The sequence below is a fragment of the Psammomys obesus genome, unplaced genomic scaffold (genome assembly GCF_907164565.1).
Source record: "Psammomys obesus unplaced genomic scaffold, mPsaObe1.curated_primary_1811, whole genome shotgun sequence".
In the NCBI taxonomy this organism is placed as follows: Eukaryota; Metazoa; Chordata; class Mammalia; order Rodentia; family Muridae; genus Psammomys; species Psammomys obesus.
In genome coordinates, this window is record NW_026592710.1 from 5,452,743 (window position 1) to 5,472,392 (window position 19,650).

At 40.3% G+C, this 19,650-nt stretch overlaps 1 protein-coding gene across 4 annotated transcripts in view; it reads right to left on the reverse strand.

Moving 5' to 3' along the window:
* Rere (arginine-glutamic acid dipeptide repeats) overlaps positions 1-19,650 on the reverse strand; it is a 347,420-nt gene that overhangs the window by 185,114 nt on the left and 142,656 nt on the right. For all 4 annotated transcript variants that reach the window (XM_055615371.1, XM_055615372.1, XM_055615370.1 and 1 more), the window contains exon 3: positions 7,004-7,074. In XM_055615371.1, coding sequence (XP_055471346.1) covers positions 7,004-7,074 — 71 coding nt within the window. The remainder of the gene's footprint in view (positions 1-7,003; positions 7,075-19,650) is intronic.

Sequence of the window (19,650 nt, forward strand, 5' to 3'; positions counted from 1 at the left end):
CACACACACACACACACACACACACACACACACACACACACACACACCCCAAATCAGCTTAGCATGTATTACAAGTCTTTAAAAAAAAGAAACCCTAAAAACATTAAAACCAGCAGAAAAGGATGAAAAGCAACTTCTGAAAGCCAGCACTGGTCCTTAAGCACAAGAGGCACCTCAGACAAGAGCTTCAAACTGCATCCTTCAAATATTCGAGCTCACATGGCATATAAAACCCTAACTACTCTGATTTTCATATGGTGGTAAATAAACTTTTAAAAATACACAAAATCCAAATACTTATAAGAGCCTGTTATTACAATTATTTAAGAATTAAACAGCAAGGTTTAACATCACATCATTATTAATGTCTTCCTACATGTAATTCTTTTTTATCCTGTTCTCCATGGAGTCTCTCTATTCTTACCCTCTCAGTAGATGGCATTAGGAACCACAGCTCCATGACTCCCCGAACACAGTAAACCCAAGCACTAAATACAACTAACGGTGTGCCCGGTACACAGTATAGTCAGTATTTTTTTCACAATAAACAAAAAACAAAACTGATTATCTAGTTAAGTCTCTTCTGTAAGGAATTCAATTAGCCAGAATTTAAATTCAAGTTTCAAATCTTCCTCCATTCAAATAAAGAGTTTCAATTTTTAAAAACCTAGCAAAGCATTTTTCAACGTGTTGGCATTATTTGTTTTAAATATATAAACAGTTCAAGTGATTATTACAACATTTTAAGCATTTAAGAAAAAAGTCTTTTCAAGGCAAATTATTCACAAAAATGTGAAAACACTGATGATACTGCGCTTCCCTAATTTTCAATAAGTGTTTTCTGGCACTATTTCGAGTTGATTGTTAATACAAAGATCCATATATAAATACAAATTGGCAATTTCCAGTATAAGGAAACAAGTTTGAACAAGACTTCAGCATATTCTTGCACATTTGACCTCTACAAACACCACTGCCTCAAACTCTGTAAGCTCGACAAAAAGTAGAATACGTAACTGTCCACATTAAACAGGTATGTTCGGTAAAGTATATTTAAAGGTAAATATTTTAAGCAAATGCATACAATTAAACAAAACTTCAATCACTTTTTGAGAATCCTAAAATCCAAATAAATTAGGAGAAAATAAATTATCCAGCTTCACAGTAGCTAACACCATCAAAATTTTAGCTCCAAGTAGCTTGTTCTGCCCACTGTTAACAGTGAAAAGAGACCTCTGAGAAATGAACGAGGTGTGAGCTACGAGATTGTTTGCTCCCAAAGCCTCGTTTTGATTTCTAGTTAAATAAGATACTTCTCTATTCATTTTAAACTGACATTCACATGATACAAAAGGAATATGGTGACAAAGAAGGGAGGGAGGGAGGGAGGGAGGGAGGGAGGGAGGGAGGGAGGGAGGGAAAGCTTCCAAGATCTCTATTTCTAAAGAGATGTGGGATGCTGCCAGCCAACAACAGACTCACCTGACTATGTTCCTCTAACTAAAAAAAAAGATTCCAGTTCTTACCTCTGAATATAAACTACATGTGCTAAGATCTTTCATGCCTGTACATCTTGGTAGTAGTACATAATCACAAGCCTAGTGCCCAAGAATCTTTAAAAACAAAGAAACAAACAAACAAGAAGTACAGGTGGCCTAAAAGAGTATGGTCTTTAGAAGAGTTTGGCAGCAATTTAATCAATATGCAACATTTCTTGCCTTAGAAACCAGTTTATATCATACTCTTTATACAGACTACTATACAACTACTTTACATAAATTTCTAAATAAATAAAAAAATAAAAATAAACCACAACATAAGGAGGCCAGTAATGCCAAGAACACCAACATGTGAGGGGCAGGCCCTATCCTAGTCAACTGTATGCTTGATTTTTCAACAAATGACCTACTTATAAGGTCCCAAGCAGGGTAGATCATTATATTCCAACTTCATGGGTTGACTTGCCTAAGATTATAGATAGATAGATAGATAGATAGATAGATAGATAGATAGATAGATAGGTGATAGATAGATAGATGATAGATAGATAAAAAATAAAACAAAAAACCAGCAATTAATGAAATAGAGATGGGAATCAGACAACTTAAAGTCAAAATTCCAACTATCAAGCTACGCAGCCTACCAACCTTCACCTCAGCCCCAGAGTAACGTAAACCAACTTCTGAATTACACAAGTTCAAGATGATGGAGCTTTCGAGTCCCAACCCATCTCACGGAGAAAAAGGCTCCCAAGTGACGCTGACCCAGGACTGAAACGAGTGGCCACTCCCAGATGCATGCACTGTATGCTCTACGCTACAACCACAACAGCCAAGTGTGACGCAAGCAGCTGTGTACAGGACACAGGTCTGGTAATTCGCTGGGTGTACGATCTTGGCTGAAAGGTAATTTCTCTGTAGCCCTCTTCTGATGTACTGTCAGAACACAGGAATAAACAAAACAATGGACAGTAATAAAATTTTGGAGTGAGGTTCTGGGTACAAACTAGAACTCAAAAGAGAAAGGTCAACCACCCCTAGCCACAAGCTGTGAACACCTAACAAGGAAATACACAGAGGGTGTGAAATGATCTAGCTGCTCTGAGTCCTTTTTATTGCACAGTCACAACTACTGTCTGGTATATAAGGAATGCAACAGCACACTCCTCCATTCACAGTTGAGTTCACTCAGCTAATAGAGCACTGGAAGCCTGTTATACTCTCCAGGATGTTAAGGCATACTTACACAAAGTTTACTCTTAAGGGTAAGTTTTCCAGTTCAGTATAACAAACCAATGAGATTTACCTAAAGTGCTGTTTGTAATAATTATATATCTTTCTTGGAAACTCACTTGGTATAAATAAACACACACTTCTACAATTATGGTGTGGAAAGCCACACCATACTTCCTTCTAAAGTATGGATGATAGCAATCAAGAATTCAAACAGCATTCCCATCAGAACATTAATAGAGTATTTCTGAGTATTACAGTAGAAATAAACAAGTGGTAGCCAGTACAACAAGGAACGTCTTGGTATTGCATGATGAATCAAAACTGATTTTAACAATACACTGTTAACACTCACAATTCATGATTACTTCTAGGTAGAAAATTATTTCATTTATGCTTGAGATTTGAGATTATAGAATGTCAATACTTTTACTGCCAAACAACAACAAAAAATTTGTCTTCTTCCATATCAATCCTATCCAGTGTTCTCCAGAAATGGCTGATGACTACTAATGCCACAAATTCTCCAATTAGAACCTAAGGTTGCTAAGGGAAGAAACAGTATTTTGAACTTCTTCAGTGCTCCCTTTTGGACTCAACAAAGAAAACAAAACAGGTTTCCAATAAATACCAGTGGAAGGACTAATCGTGAACACTCCTAACTGCATTCTGGGATAAAATACACCTTGATGATCAAAATCAAAACCATCATAGCAAACGTGACCCTGGAATCCTCTGGAAGGGCAACAGAAGAAAGAGGCGAAGATGTTAATCCAGATTCTTTTGGTCAACTAGCCTAGGTGAACCAATCATTTCCAGACAAGCAGGGGAATCTAAGACTCTAGTAGGAAGGGTCGGGGCTCAGGCGGCCAAGGAGGAAGCAGCTGCTAGCACCTTCTGGGACTTGTTCTCTCACCTGTCAAGCAGGCTGGCTTGCCAGCACCGGCTCCAATCGTATAGTCATAAAGGCAATTCTGGATTCATCCTTCCAGCTCTACCCCTCTACTGAATGCCAGTGTCTCAGCTTCCCCCAATTCCAAATTCTTACAAATAAACTAATGTTCTCAGGCCAGGTCAACAAAGACCACAGGCTGCCAGTGCACCACTGTCAGCACTGTACCGCCGCTTCAAGGAACTAGTTCACTGTTTGCGACTGGTTCTGAAACTGTGGTGCAGAGCATCCTTATCTAATCAATTACCTTTCCTTTTGCCTCTAATTAAGCACACACTGTCCATTTCACCTCTTTGGCTTGCTTGAGCACTATGCTTGTGTCTACTACTTGCACAAATAACTCTAATCAACATTTTAAAAACTGGTTTTTTCAGCTTAAATTATTTAAGTATATAAATATAACCCAAAAGAACCAATGTTTCCCAACAGAACACATAATGTACTTCCTTGAAAATGCTACCTTGGGAGTGTTCTTCCCTTAAAGCTCCTCCCCCTCTTGGAGTTCTCACTTTTCTTAAATAAACCTCTTAGATCTCAAACCAAACAGAATGGAGAGGCAGAAAGAACACTAACCTTTCAGAACTTACTGCTCTGTACTACCACGGCCTCCATCTAGCCCTGTGAAAGTGTGGGCTATAAATTTACCTGGCAGTGTGGATAGAAGAGCCTTACGGGTTCTGATGATGTAGCACTTGATAAAGCAGAAGCCATGGATCTCATCCCCGTAGACAAGATGACCAAAAAGTTATCCAAATTTGAACATTTCTGAGAATGAATAGAGAAGCTATTTACATAGCTTGGCATGTTCTATACCACAGGCTTGAACTCTGGAGAAACACCAAAGCAAGGCCTAGAAAACACTCAGGTCTCCACAAAAAGTCCAAACACTCTTCTCTTCACACAAAACCCTATCCAGGGCTTTCAAAGTTCAATACACCAATTACACTTGTCTTGATGACTAGTAGATGGCTCCGCGTTCCCATGTCTCATTTCATTGGTGTTTACTGTCTTTAGCAGTAAACATCACACAATACTCCTACAATCTGATTACATACCTTATTTATACTCCTGCCCTACCACAGCCCTACAGGGACTGTTCTGCGTTACGTAAACAAGGGAACATATCTCTTCGTAGAAATGACCCCAAAGCAAAGGAGAAAACAGTCCATCATGCAATACCTCAAAGCTAATTATTTTGTAAAGCCATTTTTTATTCTTCTGTTTTGTCATGTTATCTGCTATGGGCAAAATCAACTCACATCTCTTCTTTTTAAAACCTTTCTAAGAAACAAAGCATATTTCTACTACTTGCATATTTTCCCTTATAGCCTGGGTAAACCAGAGGAAGAAATCCTGATTGTTCTCTTTCCATAAGAAGTACACAGAACTAAGGAAAGCAGAAACTGAGGGTAACTATACTTCTCCCAGGAGCAAATATTTCATCACCTCTAATATTCTTATATGACAATGAATTAGAGAATCTCAAAGAGAAACACAACAAAGACTCTGTAGTTTTAAAAGGCACCTGAACATGTTGCACTCTATCTCCCCTTTTTGTAGATAGCTTTAATACCAGCAACAGAAGCTCCAGCTTTTATTGCTGGTAATACCCTAAGCAATTACGGTATCTCAGCAGGAACCTCTGCCCAAAACAGCAACTGTCACACTATAATCTGCATTTCATAAGAGATGCTGTTAAAACATGAAGGCATGCTAACACACACACACACACACACACACACACACACACACACACACACACAGTACAAAGGGACTCAGAATCTGATGGGAATCTAAAAAAAAAAATCTTTATAATTTTATTTCATAGCTATATATTTTCCACAGTGCACTAGTACTTATTTTTATCAAAATCACATACACACAGATAACAAACAGAAAGAGCAGCAGCTGCAGCCACTACCAAAATAAAACTCTTCTGGAAACAAGGCCACCTCCCAAAGTTTCAGGTATCAGGCAGTATCTGTAAAAAAAAATCTTTGTAAAGAAAGATATAATAAAGAACAAACATCTCCAAAAATGGTAAAAATTTATATTGGCAAGAAAACTAAATAGGAAACATTTGATTTATGAAACAAAGCTGCAAAGCTTTGGTCACTTTACACAACAGCCAGGAAGCTTATAAGCAGCCTAATAAGAATAAATGTATCTTACAAGCAAATGCACAACTGAGCAGCTTTACTGTATTAAACTGTTGAACTGAATGATCACAAACATGGATGTAAGAACAAACTCTCCAGTAAGGAGCACCTGGGAAAGGACGGCATCCACACACAGAAATGTGATACATTCTCTACAAAGTTACAAAGTTACATAGTTAGGATTGTTCTGCACTTAAAACTGTAGGCTGAACTGTAGGCTGCGCTTCACAGTCTTCAAGTGAAAGTCTCCCAATCAGTGTAAGAACAAAACCTTCCAAGGGTTCCCAATGATACTGCTTCAATGGCATTTTACACATCAGCTGTGTGAGGAAAAGACATTATTATATAGTGATGTTTAACTGTGCTCTTGTAAATAAAATAAAAAAAAATCACAGAATATTAATGTTGGAAAAACAGGTAAACACATGAGTGTATAGTACATATATGTATACAATACTTAGCCAGGGGGTGTTGGGGGTCTCTGTCCTAAAACTCCTAGAGATCCATCCGCCTGTCTCTATTTTTTTAGCACTGGAATTAAATATATGTGTCACCACACATGGCTTGAGTATTTGTCTTACAAACACGCAGAGATTTATCCTGAGCCCAAAGTGTGGGAACCATCGTCTAAAAGCAAAGCTCTTATCAGGAGCATGATCCAGACAGACTGACTCCCAGGCCGAACTCCCTTTCTTCCAACCTCTGCTCCAGGGAAACCCTTAAAACTGGTCAAGATATGTAGTCCATACCTACCAGCATAGGAAAACTACAACTCTGCCATAAAACTAGTCTCTGGTTTACATTTCCTACTCATTAATCACTAAACCTGCTTCAGGCGCTTTAAGAATGGCCAAGAGCAAAGAAACCACTTCAGAAACTAGAAAGGGTCTCTGACATTGTCAAAACAGCTACTAAAGCAAATACTTCACAAATACCATTTACAGCAGAAAAACATTACCACAACAGACAAAGCAAGCTGATGAAACCATCAGCTACTTTACCTCAGTGCACACCTGGAGGCAGGCAGCACTGACCCATACTGGTTATCACATCGGGAGTGCTGGAGAAGCAATCAAATGTTACAAGCCTGCAGAGCTGGAGGGTGGGGGTCAGGGAGAAAGAGAGAAACACAGGAGAGGCAGAATATGAAAAATGCTTACCAGTTTGAAGTCTTGGATGCTGCAGATGAAATACGGTGTGTTTGGACGCCGACTCTCGATATACACACAGTCTTTAAAAGAAAAAAGAAAAAAAATATTTTTTTAAAAAAAAATGGCGTTTACCTTTAAAGAACCAAAAACAAGGTCCGTAAGACCACTGCATAAATAAATAACTAGGTAAATAAATATATAAACATATCAGTGACAAAGCAAATACCTTTTAATAGTAAAAACAAAACCTTTCCTATGGGTGATACTGAATTATAGATAGCAGTCTTTCTGAACATGCTTCTGATAATTAAAAAAAAAAAAAAAAAAACTAATAAAGTCTCAGTGATTCTGTTCAGGGAAAGGGAGCTCTACAAAGCTACCCATGTCCAGATGGAGAAATTTAAATAAAAGAATTACTTAACTAAATAAAGTAAGCCAGGCAGTGGTAGTGCATGCCTGTAATCTCAGCACTTGAGAGGCAGAGGCAGAGGCAGGAGATTCACTAAGTTCAAGGCCAGCCTGGTCAATGGAGAGAGAGTTTCAGGATGCTCAGAGGTAGTGCAGGACAGCCAAAGCTATGCAGAAAAACCCTAACTCCAAAAAAAAAAAAAAAAAAAAAAAAAAGAAAAGAAAAGAAATCAAGACAGGTATGGTGGCACTTGCCCGAAATCCTAGCCCTGGAGAGAGGCAATCAAAAATCTTTTAGACAGACATTCTCATGTCTTCACAAAGAGAAACAGCTCTGCTACACGCTACTTCATTTTCAATAAATATTTTGTGAGGAAATAGATATTTGAAAAAAAATCTTGAACATGCTATTAAAATAACCTTTTCGGAAGAATAAAAACCAATCTAATTGCCTATCAATAATTTACTATAAAATATTTCTTGACTGTAAAGAAAACCAAGGCAGCCAATCAAAGATGGAATGAAGTAAAACAAATTTTATTTTCTTCAGAAAGAAGAGCAGAGCACTTTCCTCAGGTACACTGATATGGCAGTCGTTGAACAATTATTTCTGATGCACACAACAGCTTACGTGTAAAGGCTGCTTGTTAAGAGAAGCAGGCATTTTAGGAAAATGCCTTCATACAATAGAGCTGGGAAAGCACACTAGCTACCAAGAAGTGAAAGTGTCACAGTTTTCAAGTCCCAGGAGTACGACAGCAATGTCCACAGTGCAAAAGCCACTGTCCGGCCTCTGTGCCTTTCAGAATGTATGACAACTTGGAAAGCCTTTCACTTCACTTCCATATATACTGAAAGACAAGACAGAGGGCTGCAGAGATGCCTCAGTGGTGAAGAGCACTGCCTGCTCTTCAAGAGGTTCTGAGTACAATTCCCAGCATGCACATGGCAGCTCATAACTGTCTGTAATTCCAGTTCCACAGGATCTGAAACCCTCACACCAATACACATAAAAAAAAAGGGGGTGGGGGAGATGGGGAGGGAAGAGGAGGGAAGGGAGGAAAAAGGAAAAGGAAAAAGGGAAAGGAGAAAGGAAAGGAAGGGAAAAAAAAGGGAAAGGGAAGAAGGGAAGAAGAGGGGGAAAGGGAAGGAAAAAAGGAAGGGAAGGGAAAAAGGGAGGGGGGAAGGGGAAGGGAGGGGAGGGAAGGGAAGGAAAGGGAAGGAAAGGGAAGGGAAGGGGAAAGGAAAAGGGAAAGGAAAGGGGAAAGGGAAAGGAAAGGGGGAAGGGAAAGGGGAAAGGGAAAGGAAAGGGGGAAGGGAAAGGGAAAAGGGAAAGGAAAGGGGAAAGGGAAAGAGAAAAGGGGAAAAGAAAAGGGAAAAAGGAGAAAGGAAAGAGAAAAAAAAAAGAGAAAGAAGCCAAGACAGAATAAAGGGGTACAACTTGGAATGATCCCACTGTTGGACAGGCAAGTCCACTCCAAAAATAGTAAAAACACACTAAGGGTTAGAGCATAAATAGACACAAATGGACACAGCCTTCCAGAAAACTTCCTGTACAATATCAGGGTCATGGCACCTAGGAGCCATTTTAGAAAGAAATATGAATCTCTCAAGGTACCAGGATTACCCTAACTGACTTCTCAGATGAAACAAGCCTCTGAAGCCATGAACCAACGTGTATTAAAGATCAGTTTAACCCTGAGCTGTGCATCTTGTCCCAGGGTCCCAGATGATGACTAACTGCTTCCACATTTAGGTAGCACCCATCTAACACATTAATCATCTCAAATGACAAGCTACAGACCTCTTACCACCATGGTTAATACTTTTCTTCATACCCCTTGCTTGCTATTAAAGCACAAAGAAGAGGAAACGCTCTCTACAAAAAAAATGCCAAAGAAAGCTCTAAGCACAGTGCACACGCTGTGGCTCACAGAGTTGCAATCCAATCACTCAACTGGGGAAGATAACAAGCCAAAGTCTAGCCTGAACTCTAAGACCTTCCTCAAAAAAAATTAAGAAAAAAAATTAAACTCTAATCCATATTTAGTACAAATTTTGAATAGGCCCAAAATTCTTAATTTCCATGTTGCAGAGCTGTGGAATGCATGCCCTGCAGTTCAAATCTCCAGGGAGCAGCTGCTTACTCACCTAAGCAGAACACAACGCACAAGCTTTCTTCCTGTCCCCTTCCACCAAAAGCCAAACTTTCTTTTCTTTTTAATGTATGTTAAGTTACTTGCTCACTACCTTAAAAGCAAACATGTTACCTCCTAAGTGAAGTTCAATGATCTGTTGCCACAGATTCCACCTCTTTCCCTGGGCTACATCCTCCAAAAGAAATATCAATTCCTCTGCCCAGTCTATGCCAGCCCTATCCTTTCTTTATTCTACCAGTGCTGACCATACACGACTTACAGCTAATCCTAAGATGTAGCAAGGGGAATACATTTTCGTGGCTTCCTGTGTGTTCCATCATCTGGCAGTCACTGTCTGTACTGTCCGCATCATCACCATCTCCAGAGCTCTGAAAATAGTATAACAGCAATCCCCGTGTCCACCAAGGACTAATGTCTGCCATTGGGGTACTCAAAATCAGACAGAGCTGAATTAAGTAACAGATGTGCAACAATGAGGCCTATTTACAAATCTGATGGTTTTAACAGAGAAAGGCTTTCCATATTTTTCTATAATTAACAGAATGATTTACCACAAGCCTCTTACCCTGAAGCACAGAGCACTATTTAACTTGTAGACTAACAAATTTCCACTGTCAGGTGTTGCGCGCATGCTCATACACAAATGCCAAGCACTTGGGAGATGGAGTTGGGATTCCACATGAGCACAAGACTAGTCAGAACTACATGAAATCCTGTTCCAATAACTTCCCCTGCACTCTCCCCCACAAAAAGCACTTTCTAGAGAAAGAAGAGAAAACTTATATTCCAGTACACCTGGACTCAGGAAAATGCTCTACAAACACACCAAGGTTTATGGAAGGTGAAGAGCAGCTGCTCACACCTGTTTTCTTTATCCTACTGGATGGGACTCACACACAGGCTAAAGAATGCTGCCCAAGCGGAAGGCTACCATGTGAGAGAACAGCCTGAAACCTGACCTGGGAATTACAACAATCACTTACTAATGTGTTTTCCTACATACAAGCTATCTTTTTTATTTAAACAATTACCACAGCAACCCAAACTGACTCAAAACTGTGAATTTACAGGATGATTTCAATACACAAGAGTGGCATCTGCAGAACCTTTATTGTGTCAAAAATCTCAGCATTTCGAAACATGTGAAAGAGCAGGTAAGTTTACTATGAAAATAATGGATTCCCTTGATATAAAAATAATAAATCATAAATAAGACCATGAGTCATATGAGCTGAGTTTTTTCCAAGCTGTGTCAAATTTATCATTTGGGGGATGCGGGACGAGGGGGTTTGGGGGGGAGGTACTGTTCTAACCGTACTTAGCTAATGCATTTTAAAGTAATTTTTAAATGATTTTTTTTTTTTTTTTTACATGCACTGGTGTTTTGCCTGCATGTATGTTGTATCCCCTGGAACTGGAGTTACAGACATTGTAAGCTGCCATGTGGGTACCGGAAATTGAACCCAGCTCCTCTATAAGAACAGCCAGTGCTCTTAACCACTGAGCTACCTCTCCAACTAATGTATTTTTTAAATCAAGTATGAAACATTACTGAAGAGTTAAATTTTTCTTCCTACAAAATGGGATGATCAAACTTATGAAAACGCATGCTAGAAAATAATTTGGAATTCAAGTTTCACATAACAAATAAACAAAAAATTTTGCCATTACTGTTACCCCACCCCACCCCACAAAAAGGTTAAACTGTGGCCAAATACAAGTATTATCTCTCTGGTCTCATTAATCAAGCAGCTTATTTAATAAAACAATTCATGTAAATGTTATAGCTAGAATAAAATCATTTATTTCATTTTCATTTGTTGATCCTTTTCTGTTCGTTTGTGCAGTCTAACCTAGGGCCTTGTACATGTCAGTCAAGCACCAAGCTACATTTCAGGCCCCAAAGTGGTTAATTTAAAAAGGCAAGATGGCAGCTGGAATGTGTGCCACGTGATCTTCTACAGTTAAAGTGGTAAGATTGTCATGCAACTTACGCCTGCATGGGGCTTATCTAAATTTTAGTGAGCTGAACTGCTTAGCTTCAAAGCATCAATGCCTACAGTTAACAGAAGCATCGCAGACACCTTTTGTTTTTAAATGTTAAAGCCCTTCTGTGGAAGCAGCAACTTAAAGGCTGAGCAGACAATGCAGTCCATTAAACCACAAGGCACATTTTCAAAATCACCCCCAAGAAAGCAGGCGGTCACCAAATTGAGACAACAGTTGCAGCTGGGCAAATATACATTGTTTCAATCTGTAAACCAGCATGCCTGAAATGGCCCAGAAGCAAAAAAAAAAAAAAAAAAAAAGAAGGCTGCTATAGTCATCACTATCAGTTGTTCTGAACATGATAACTAATGTTTTCTTTAGTAGGATGTCTGAAAATGAAACCAGGGTGTGTACTGAGTTTCACACTCTAACACTGAACCTCTGCTCAGAAGTAGGTCACACGTGTCACTTCAAATGCTTGTGAACAGGAGCCCATGTCATCAAAACCCATGACTTGGGAGATGATAGCGAACAGGGATACTTTTGGCTGTTCTCATAACCTCAACACAGCTTTGTGTCCAAGAATCAATGCTGCCATCTGCAAACAGAGCCCTCACTGAACTAAGGGGGGCGAGGGAAAAGCCAGCCATATGTGAAGGCAAATTCTCAAGGCAAAGAAAAGCCTCTGCCTTTTCAACCCTCAGCAAATCAGCAGGCTTATGTAAATAGAACAGTAAAGCAAGTTTCTTGAGGGTAAAAATCACAGCCTGCCACATCAGGCCGTCTGTCATCATGAAACACAAAGCACCTATCAGCGTCTTTCCTGACAGTCTCCTCACTAAGCGGAGTGGACACTTACTTCACCCCCTAATTTAGTAAGCGGGACTGTGAGCCCTAGCATTAAAGCTGTGGTTACAACACATAGGCAATGTTCAGCCACTGCTCTGTCCCATAAAAAAATTTCCCCCATCAATGTGTCTCCACCTATTAATCTTTGAAATACTCTCTCGTCCCCTTGCAAAGAAAGGCAGTGCCACTCTAATAGAATTTCAAATAGAAAACCCTTTCCTCATGAACAAAAGCCTTTCTCACAAAGAGATTTTTCAGAGACACAGCTGGGTAGCCCAACAGTGAACATGGGAAGCTGACCCTCAGGCTTCTCTGTTCTTTCATTTCTCTTCCATGCTATTGCTCTATCCCCAACACTCAGAACCATTCAACAAGGTAACAGTGAGTCCGTAAAAATATTGCAAAATTAAGTCCACAAATCTCTCTAGTTAATACAAATGTCTGCCAATTCCAGCAGAGGAAAAAAAAAAAAAAAAAAGAAGGAGGGTGGGAGGGAGGGTGTGTGTGTGTCTGTCTGTCCCCAGCTCTATCACTTTCCACCTTATTCCCTCGAGACGGGAACCTGGAGGTCTCTCCCTGAACCTGGAGGCAGGCCTGTTAGAAACCACCCTGAAATCCCTGTGCCTGGATTCCACACCAGAAGCACTGTCTACTGCGGGCCTCCAGCCGACAATCTCTACCATCGCCATTCTCAACACAGCCAATGCCGGCCCACGGCTCACTTCCACCAGGTGACCCCCATTCTGCAGAGGACGCTCAGAGCTTCTATGAAGGAAGATGTGAAATCAGGAGTTACATGACCCTAACCAAACACTAAAAGGAAAATTGAAACATTTCTTCACAAAATGTCTTTCTGCTTTCTGCTAGACAGAAGATACTTATAACATGTAGGAACAGTGGTGAGCTTCAAATCGAGACAGAACTTCCTGCTCAGCCCTGTAGTATTTGACTTGACTCTGTCAACTGTCACCAAATTTGATGGCATCTTCTTGAAAAGCTCAGTAGAAAAACACCCAGGTGGAATATATCAGTTGCTCCATCACCTACAAACTTCAAGATAACTGAATCCGTATATTGAAATGTCTGAGTTCTAAACTCTAATGCTACAAAGCTCACACGGGCTCTTGACAAAACAGAAGAGCACAGTGGAGAAGAATGGGAAAGAAGATTATAACAAACTAAAGGAATTGTTTTCAAATTTAGACCTATCTCTTTTCTTGCTATCAGAAAGTCTTCCAGTACATCCAAACCTCTAAGACTGGGCTGGGGAGACAGCTCAGTTGACAAGTGCCAGAGTACTATTCCCTTGTAAAAAACCAGGCACAATGAAGTACCTTTGTAATCCAGAACCAAGAAGGCGGATCCCAGCCAACCAAGCTTACTTGAAGGCAAGTGAGACCTCAAAAACCAAATGACAGTGCCTGGGGATGATGTCCACAGCCGCCAGCTAGCCTTTGCACATGCCCACATACTCACAGGCGGCGCCCTCCCTTCCCCTGCTCCAGTTAGCGGCTGGCCCTAGACACTCAGCATTCCAACTTCAGGAAATGTTGCGGAATAACTGCTGTAGCACACCCCCTTCCCACAGCAGTCATGTACCAACTAGGTTTGAAAACTGAGCAAAACAAGAAACAGCAGCGTTATCTTGTCAGCAGCAGAAAGTGACCTATGCTGACATTCTAAATACTAGCCACGGCCTAACACTTGCATTACCCAGGCAAAGAGCAATTTACGCTCTCATCTCTACAAATTATTACAGAATTGTTCCTTGTAACTTGTACTGAACCCTTACTATGAAAATTCTTCTAGCCAATTTAAAGTCCAAACTCCAGTTTAGTGAATTTCTCAGAATTTTTAACTTTCATTTTGTAGCATTTTGTATTTTACAGCATTTGTACCCTCTTAAAAAAAAAAAAAAAAAAAAAAAAAAGGCATGTAATCTAAGAAAGAAATTTTATTTTAAAAACCAACACTGGAACTGAGGGCTCAGTTAGAGGCCCTGCTTAGCATGCACTAACCCATGAGGCTCCGGGTTCTGTCTGCAGCACCACGGAAAGGGCCAAAGCTATGCCGGCCCGTCTATTGAGAGAAGCAGGATTCAAAGTGTGTAGGCACCGGCTGCCCATGCCCTCACCTCGCAGCCCACTTCACTGGCTCACACAAAAATGAAAAAACTGAAGGAAAAAGTCCTGTTCCATAGGGCCGGCAAGATGGTAGCTCAGCAGGTAAAGGCTTTTGCCTTGTAAGGCTATGAATGGAGTTCAGTGCCCAGAACCCAGAATGAAAGAACAATTCTACAAAGCTGTCCTCTGGCCTCAGTGCTTCACTACCACACACAAACGAAAGTTAAATTCTGGTATAAAAATGCCTATTAAGCTGGATATGTTTGACTACTAACCAAAATGTTGATAGATCTTTAACTCAAGGATTGAAAGTGGATACACGGGCCAAGTGTGGTGACATACATAGAAAATCATTAATGTGGGAAGCTAAGATAAAAGGGTCATGATTTTAGAACTAGTGCGGGGTGCACAGCAGTACTATCTCAAAAAATTAAAACAGAAAAAGGTATGAGGAGGGGGAGGGAAGTTGCTGGATACAATAACTCAGTGGTACATTTGTCTACTACATAACAGATTCTAGGATTCATCCCATCATCACCCCAAAAATAAAAAGGTGGAACCAAGTAAAATAATGTGCATTTAGGAACAAATGCTGTAGCACTATATCCAGTGTTCACAGGGAAAATGGTCAGTGGCAGGTAGGCTAGGAGAGGAGTCTTCTCTCCCTATATGGTTGACAACAAGCAAATGTTGCTGATCTGCTATTGTCATACTCTGCAGGGCACATTTCAAGCAAGGCTTGAAACAATGCCAGGGGAGCCTCAGCTTTGCAGAAAGTGCTTCAAACCAATCTTGCAGTGCTTGCTGGGAATACACAGGGGGAAACTCAAAGTGCCTGGGCTATCATTTCTATTTGGCAAATGATTTTTATTATAAGCTAGCATCATAGTGAATCCATTTTCCTTATGGGTTTTCTGTTACTGTTTAATGGACTGTCAGTATAATTTAGATTTCATCTATTTATACTCATTCAAGCCTGCCTCTGATTATACAGCAAATGGAACATATTTCTATTCAATGGAATTAATGACAGTTAATTGTAATCTGCAGTTTCCATAGTTTAAAAAATGATTAAAATACAAAAATTTCCCATATCAATTATTCTTTTGTACCTTTTAAAAATGATTTATTTATTTTTATTTTATGTGCATTGTGTTTTGCCTACATGTATTTCTGAATAAGGGTGTTGGATCCCCTGGAACTGGAGTTACAGACAGTCGTGAGTGCTGTGGATTGAACCCAGATCCTCTGGAAGAGCAGAAACTAAGCCATGTCTCCAGCCCCTCTTTTGTACTTCTTAAGCACCTACATCATTGTTCCTTACACAAAAAGTATTACTATAATACTCTATTCCATTTAAATATGTCTTCTACACCCAACTACAGGCCAAGTGCAGGGAAATAAAAGTCTTGCTGTCAGAATGAACAAATGGATGCTCTATCATTACATTTGTTTCAAGCTAGCAAAATTAAAAGTTAACAAATTCTGCCTATCTTTTGATTGTTATAGAATAATTCTTATATATTCCAGTTAATCATAATGTCAAGATTAGATTAAATTTATTGAAGCAAACAAGTATGCCATACAGATTTAGACATACACAAAAAAGTTGGCTCATATTAATGCACAATGAACTGAACTGCTTTCAGATTTAACAGAAATTTACTCTAGTTTTATTTACAGATATTACTATCTCACAAGTGGCCTTTCTTGAATAAGCATCCTCACAGCTGTGTATGAGACACTTAAAGAAGGAAAGGTGTGTGAAAGAAATCTATCTGATCAACATCCAGGATTTGCTGGCCCAAACTATAACCACCAGCACCACAGAATCATAAAGTGTGAGTCACAAAAGAGCAGAGGCATGATGGCACAAACCAAGAGATAAAAGCATGCAGATCTCTGTGAGACTGAAGCCAGACTGGTCTACAGAAAAAGTTGCCATCCGCCAGGGTTATGTTCAGAAAAAACCCTCTCCACCTCCTCCCTACTCCTGCAGTAGAAGCTTTGGTTTGTTAAAAAACTCAGTTAGGTAAACAGGTTTTTGTTTTAATACCAAATGTGGGATATGGGAATGCCTTAGTTTATCCACAGCTGATAACTGCCTCATGTGGGGTGTGATCTTTGCCAGCTGGTAACTTCCTCGTTCAACTCGGAGAAAGGCATGGGTTTTGCTAGCTGCAAATTCTGAGGACTCTGAGAGGGAATAAATAAGAGAGCCCAGAGAGATGGCTTCAAGGAGATGGAGGAGGAAGAAGGCTGCTTGTTTGTTCCACAGCTGCCATTTTCCAGACTGCTAGATATCCTGACAACTAAGATTGGTATTTTCCTAAAGAACCTGACAACCATAAGCAGCCGGAACTAAATCTAAAGAGGTCTATGTCCCACTTCCCTTCTAACCTTCTTCTCTCCTACCTAGGGTTGGGAGGTTGGAAGGGAGGTAAAGGCTTCAGGAACCCCAAACAGAAATTTAAAAAAAACTAGCAAACCCCCCCCCCACTTTGATTTTCTAGACAGGGTTTTTCTGTGTAGTCCTGGCTATCCTGGAACTCAATCTGCAGACCAGGCTAGCCTCAGTCTCACAGAGAGCCACTTGCCTCTGGGAGAGTGTTGGGATTAAAGGTATGTACCAGCACTGCCCAGCTACAACTGACCTGCTTGAGAAAACTTTTCTATTAAGGAAGGAAACAAGGAAGGGAGGGAGGGAGGAGAAACACTCAGCTGGCAGAGACCCTACTGCTGGGCCACCAGCCTTGCCAGGCTAGACCTCTCCTATTGCTGCTTCTACCTGGTCGGTGTCTGTCCTTCCTATACACTCCTGGCTAAGTTCCGGGACCCAAGTCTGTAAGTCTGATTGCATTCACCTTCAGGTTGTAACAATCTGCTGAAATCCTACTACTAAAGCCACTTTACTTAAATGAGTGAATTTCTCCCCCAGAAAATGGGGGAGTATGGAGATATAAAGAATTTTACCGACCTTTCTATGCCCCACCCCTTGTGCTTTTTCGAGACAGGGTTTCTCTGGGTAGCCCTGGCTATCCTGGAACTCATTCTGTATAACAGGATGGTTTTGAACTTGCAAAGATTTGACTGCCTCTGCCTCCTGAGTGCTGGGATCAAAGGTCTGTGCCACCACCATCCAGCCTTTATAGCATTCTCTACCACACTTCTAAAAAGCACCTTTGTAAGATCGCACAAAAAGGCTGAGCTCTTATTTTATGGGCTGATTATACAGGTGCTGTTGATAGTCTAGCTGACACTGAAATCATGCAAGCTAAAACCTACTCTATTTGCAGTGGGCTTCCAGTTTAATCATTAGTTGTAATTTATATAAAGTACTAAGAGCAATGAAATCTGTCCCCCAACTGTAACCTGGCCCACTCCCTTACAGTAACTCTATTTCCAGCTATAGTTATGAGGCTGGTTTGTTGTTTCTGTTTTTCTTTCTGAGCCAAGCATTATATACAGATACTTAAAAAGTAATTTAGGGTTAGAGAGATGGCTCAATGACTGCGAGCACTGTCTGCTCTTCAAAAGGACAAGGGCTCAATTCCCAGCACCCACATGGCAGCTCACAACTGTCTGCCATGCCAACGCCCAATTCCCAGGGATCTATCACCTTCACACTAATGTAAATCATTCAAAAAAGTAATTTAAAATCTAGTCATTTCTAGATAACGTAACAAATACTGAGGCCTCAGCTTCCCAGTGAGTACCCTCAGCCCACTGTGGATTACGGGTTCTGAAGCATAGATATTCAAATAGACTATGATTTCTAGTCTCTAGCTCCTTGGGATGCTACATGCAGTAACTCAGCTCTGTAACATACACAAAATGTTCAGGCTAAATTTAAGACAGCAGGGGCTATCTTATACGATAATCTCTCATCCACCTGCTACTTTTATGATCCAAAGTAGCGGAGATTTGAGTAAGGTTGAAGTAATAAAATAGCTAATTGCTCTTGATTCCTAAAAGGAGATGGGAGACTTCATTTACTGTTTGAGCCACTGACAGCTCTTGCATTATTATTACTTTTTTTTTTTTTTTTAACCCAAAACTATATTCAACACACTTCAATGAAGGAGTGCAGCTGCTCAGGGCCAATACGACACTTAATGAGAGCTTTGCTTTTGCATGTTCCTTCAGTAATCTGAACCTCAGAAAAACCATGCTTTGAACATCTGCTGAGACAAAATAAATCAGAATGTATAGAAAAAAAACTGAAGATTTCTCCATTTACACAAAGTGCTAAAAGCAGGTAGTCATCAAGTCTTACCATAACTACTCTTCTAAAGCAGTGGCCCCTTGCAGTGTCGCCCACCTATAACCCAACACTCAGAGACAGAGGCAGAGGTGGTTTAGGAAAATGATGCACTACTGAATCTTCCCAGGTCCATTTGTCTTTTCAAGGACTCATAAGCAAGAAGCTGAGGCCTCACCAGCCAGAAAAAGCTTAGAAGGGAAGTGTTCTTTGCCCCAGGAGGGGTGGGTGACTAGTCTGGCTCTGTGGTTTCCTGCTGGATTACTCCTTCCCAAACTTCTTGTGATAGGAGATGATTTAACATCCCAGTGTTAGAACATTTCATGATGTACGACATGGACATTCGCATCCAAAGAGCTAGAAGGTTAACTAAGAAGACTGTTGCGGGTGGTACCAACTGGACCTGACAGAGATGCTGCACCGATGAACTCACCAAATCTGGGAATGCCCAAATAGACCTGCACAAGAGCAAGCCAGTCAGCAGTGCAGCACAGCTGTGGGAAGGGCTCATATTAAGCTACAGGCAGTCCGCAGCTCCTGGTGAAGGAAGAGCCAGTTTTCTTCAGGGGTGGGCCACTGGTAGGTTGCTGATGCTGCAGTGTCATCCAAAATAAAAGAGGAGGACATGGATTTGAGAGGGAGGTGTTTGTGTGAGGATGTGATAAGGAGCTGTTGGGATAGGGGTGTATATAATCAAAAGCACTGTGTTTGTGTCAAGATGATAGCTATTCTCTGTGCGGAAAATGTGGAAGAATACGAAGCCATTTTGCCAATTATTTTCCTGAATTCATGTGACTTTCATGAACCAAAGATTACTTTAAATAAGAAACATAATAAAAACATAAACATAATAAACCAATGTAATAT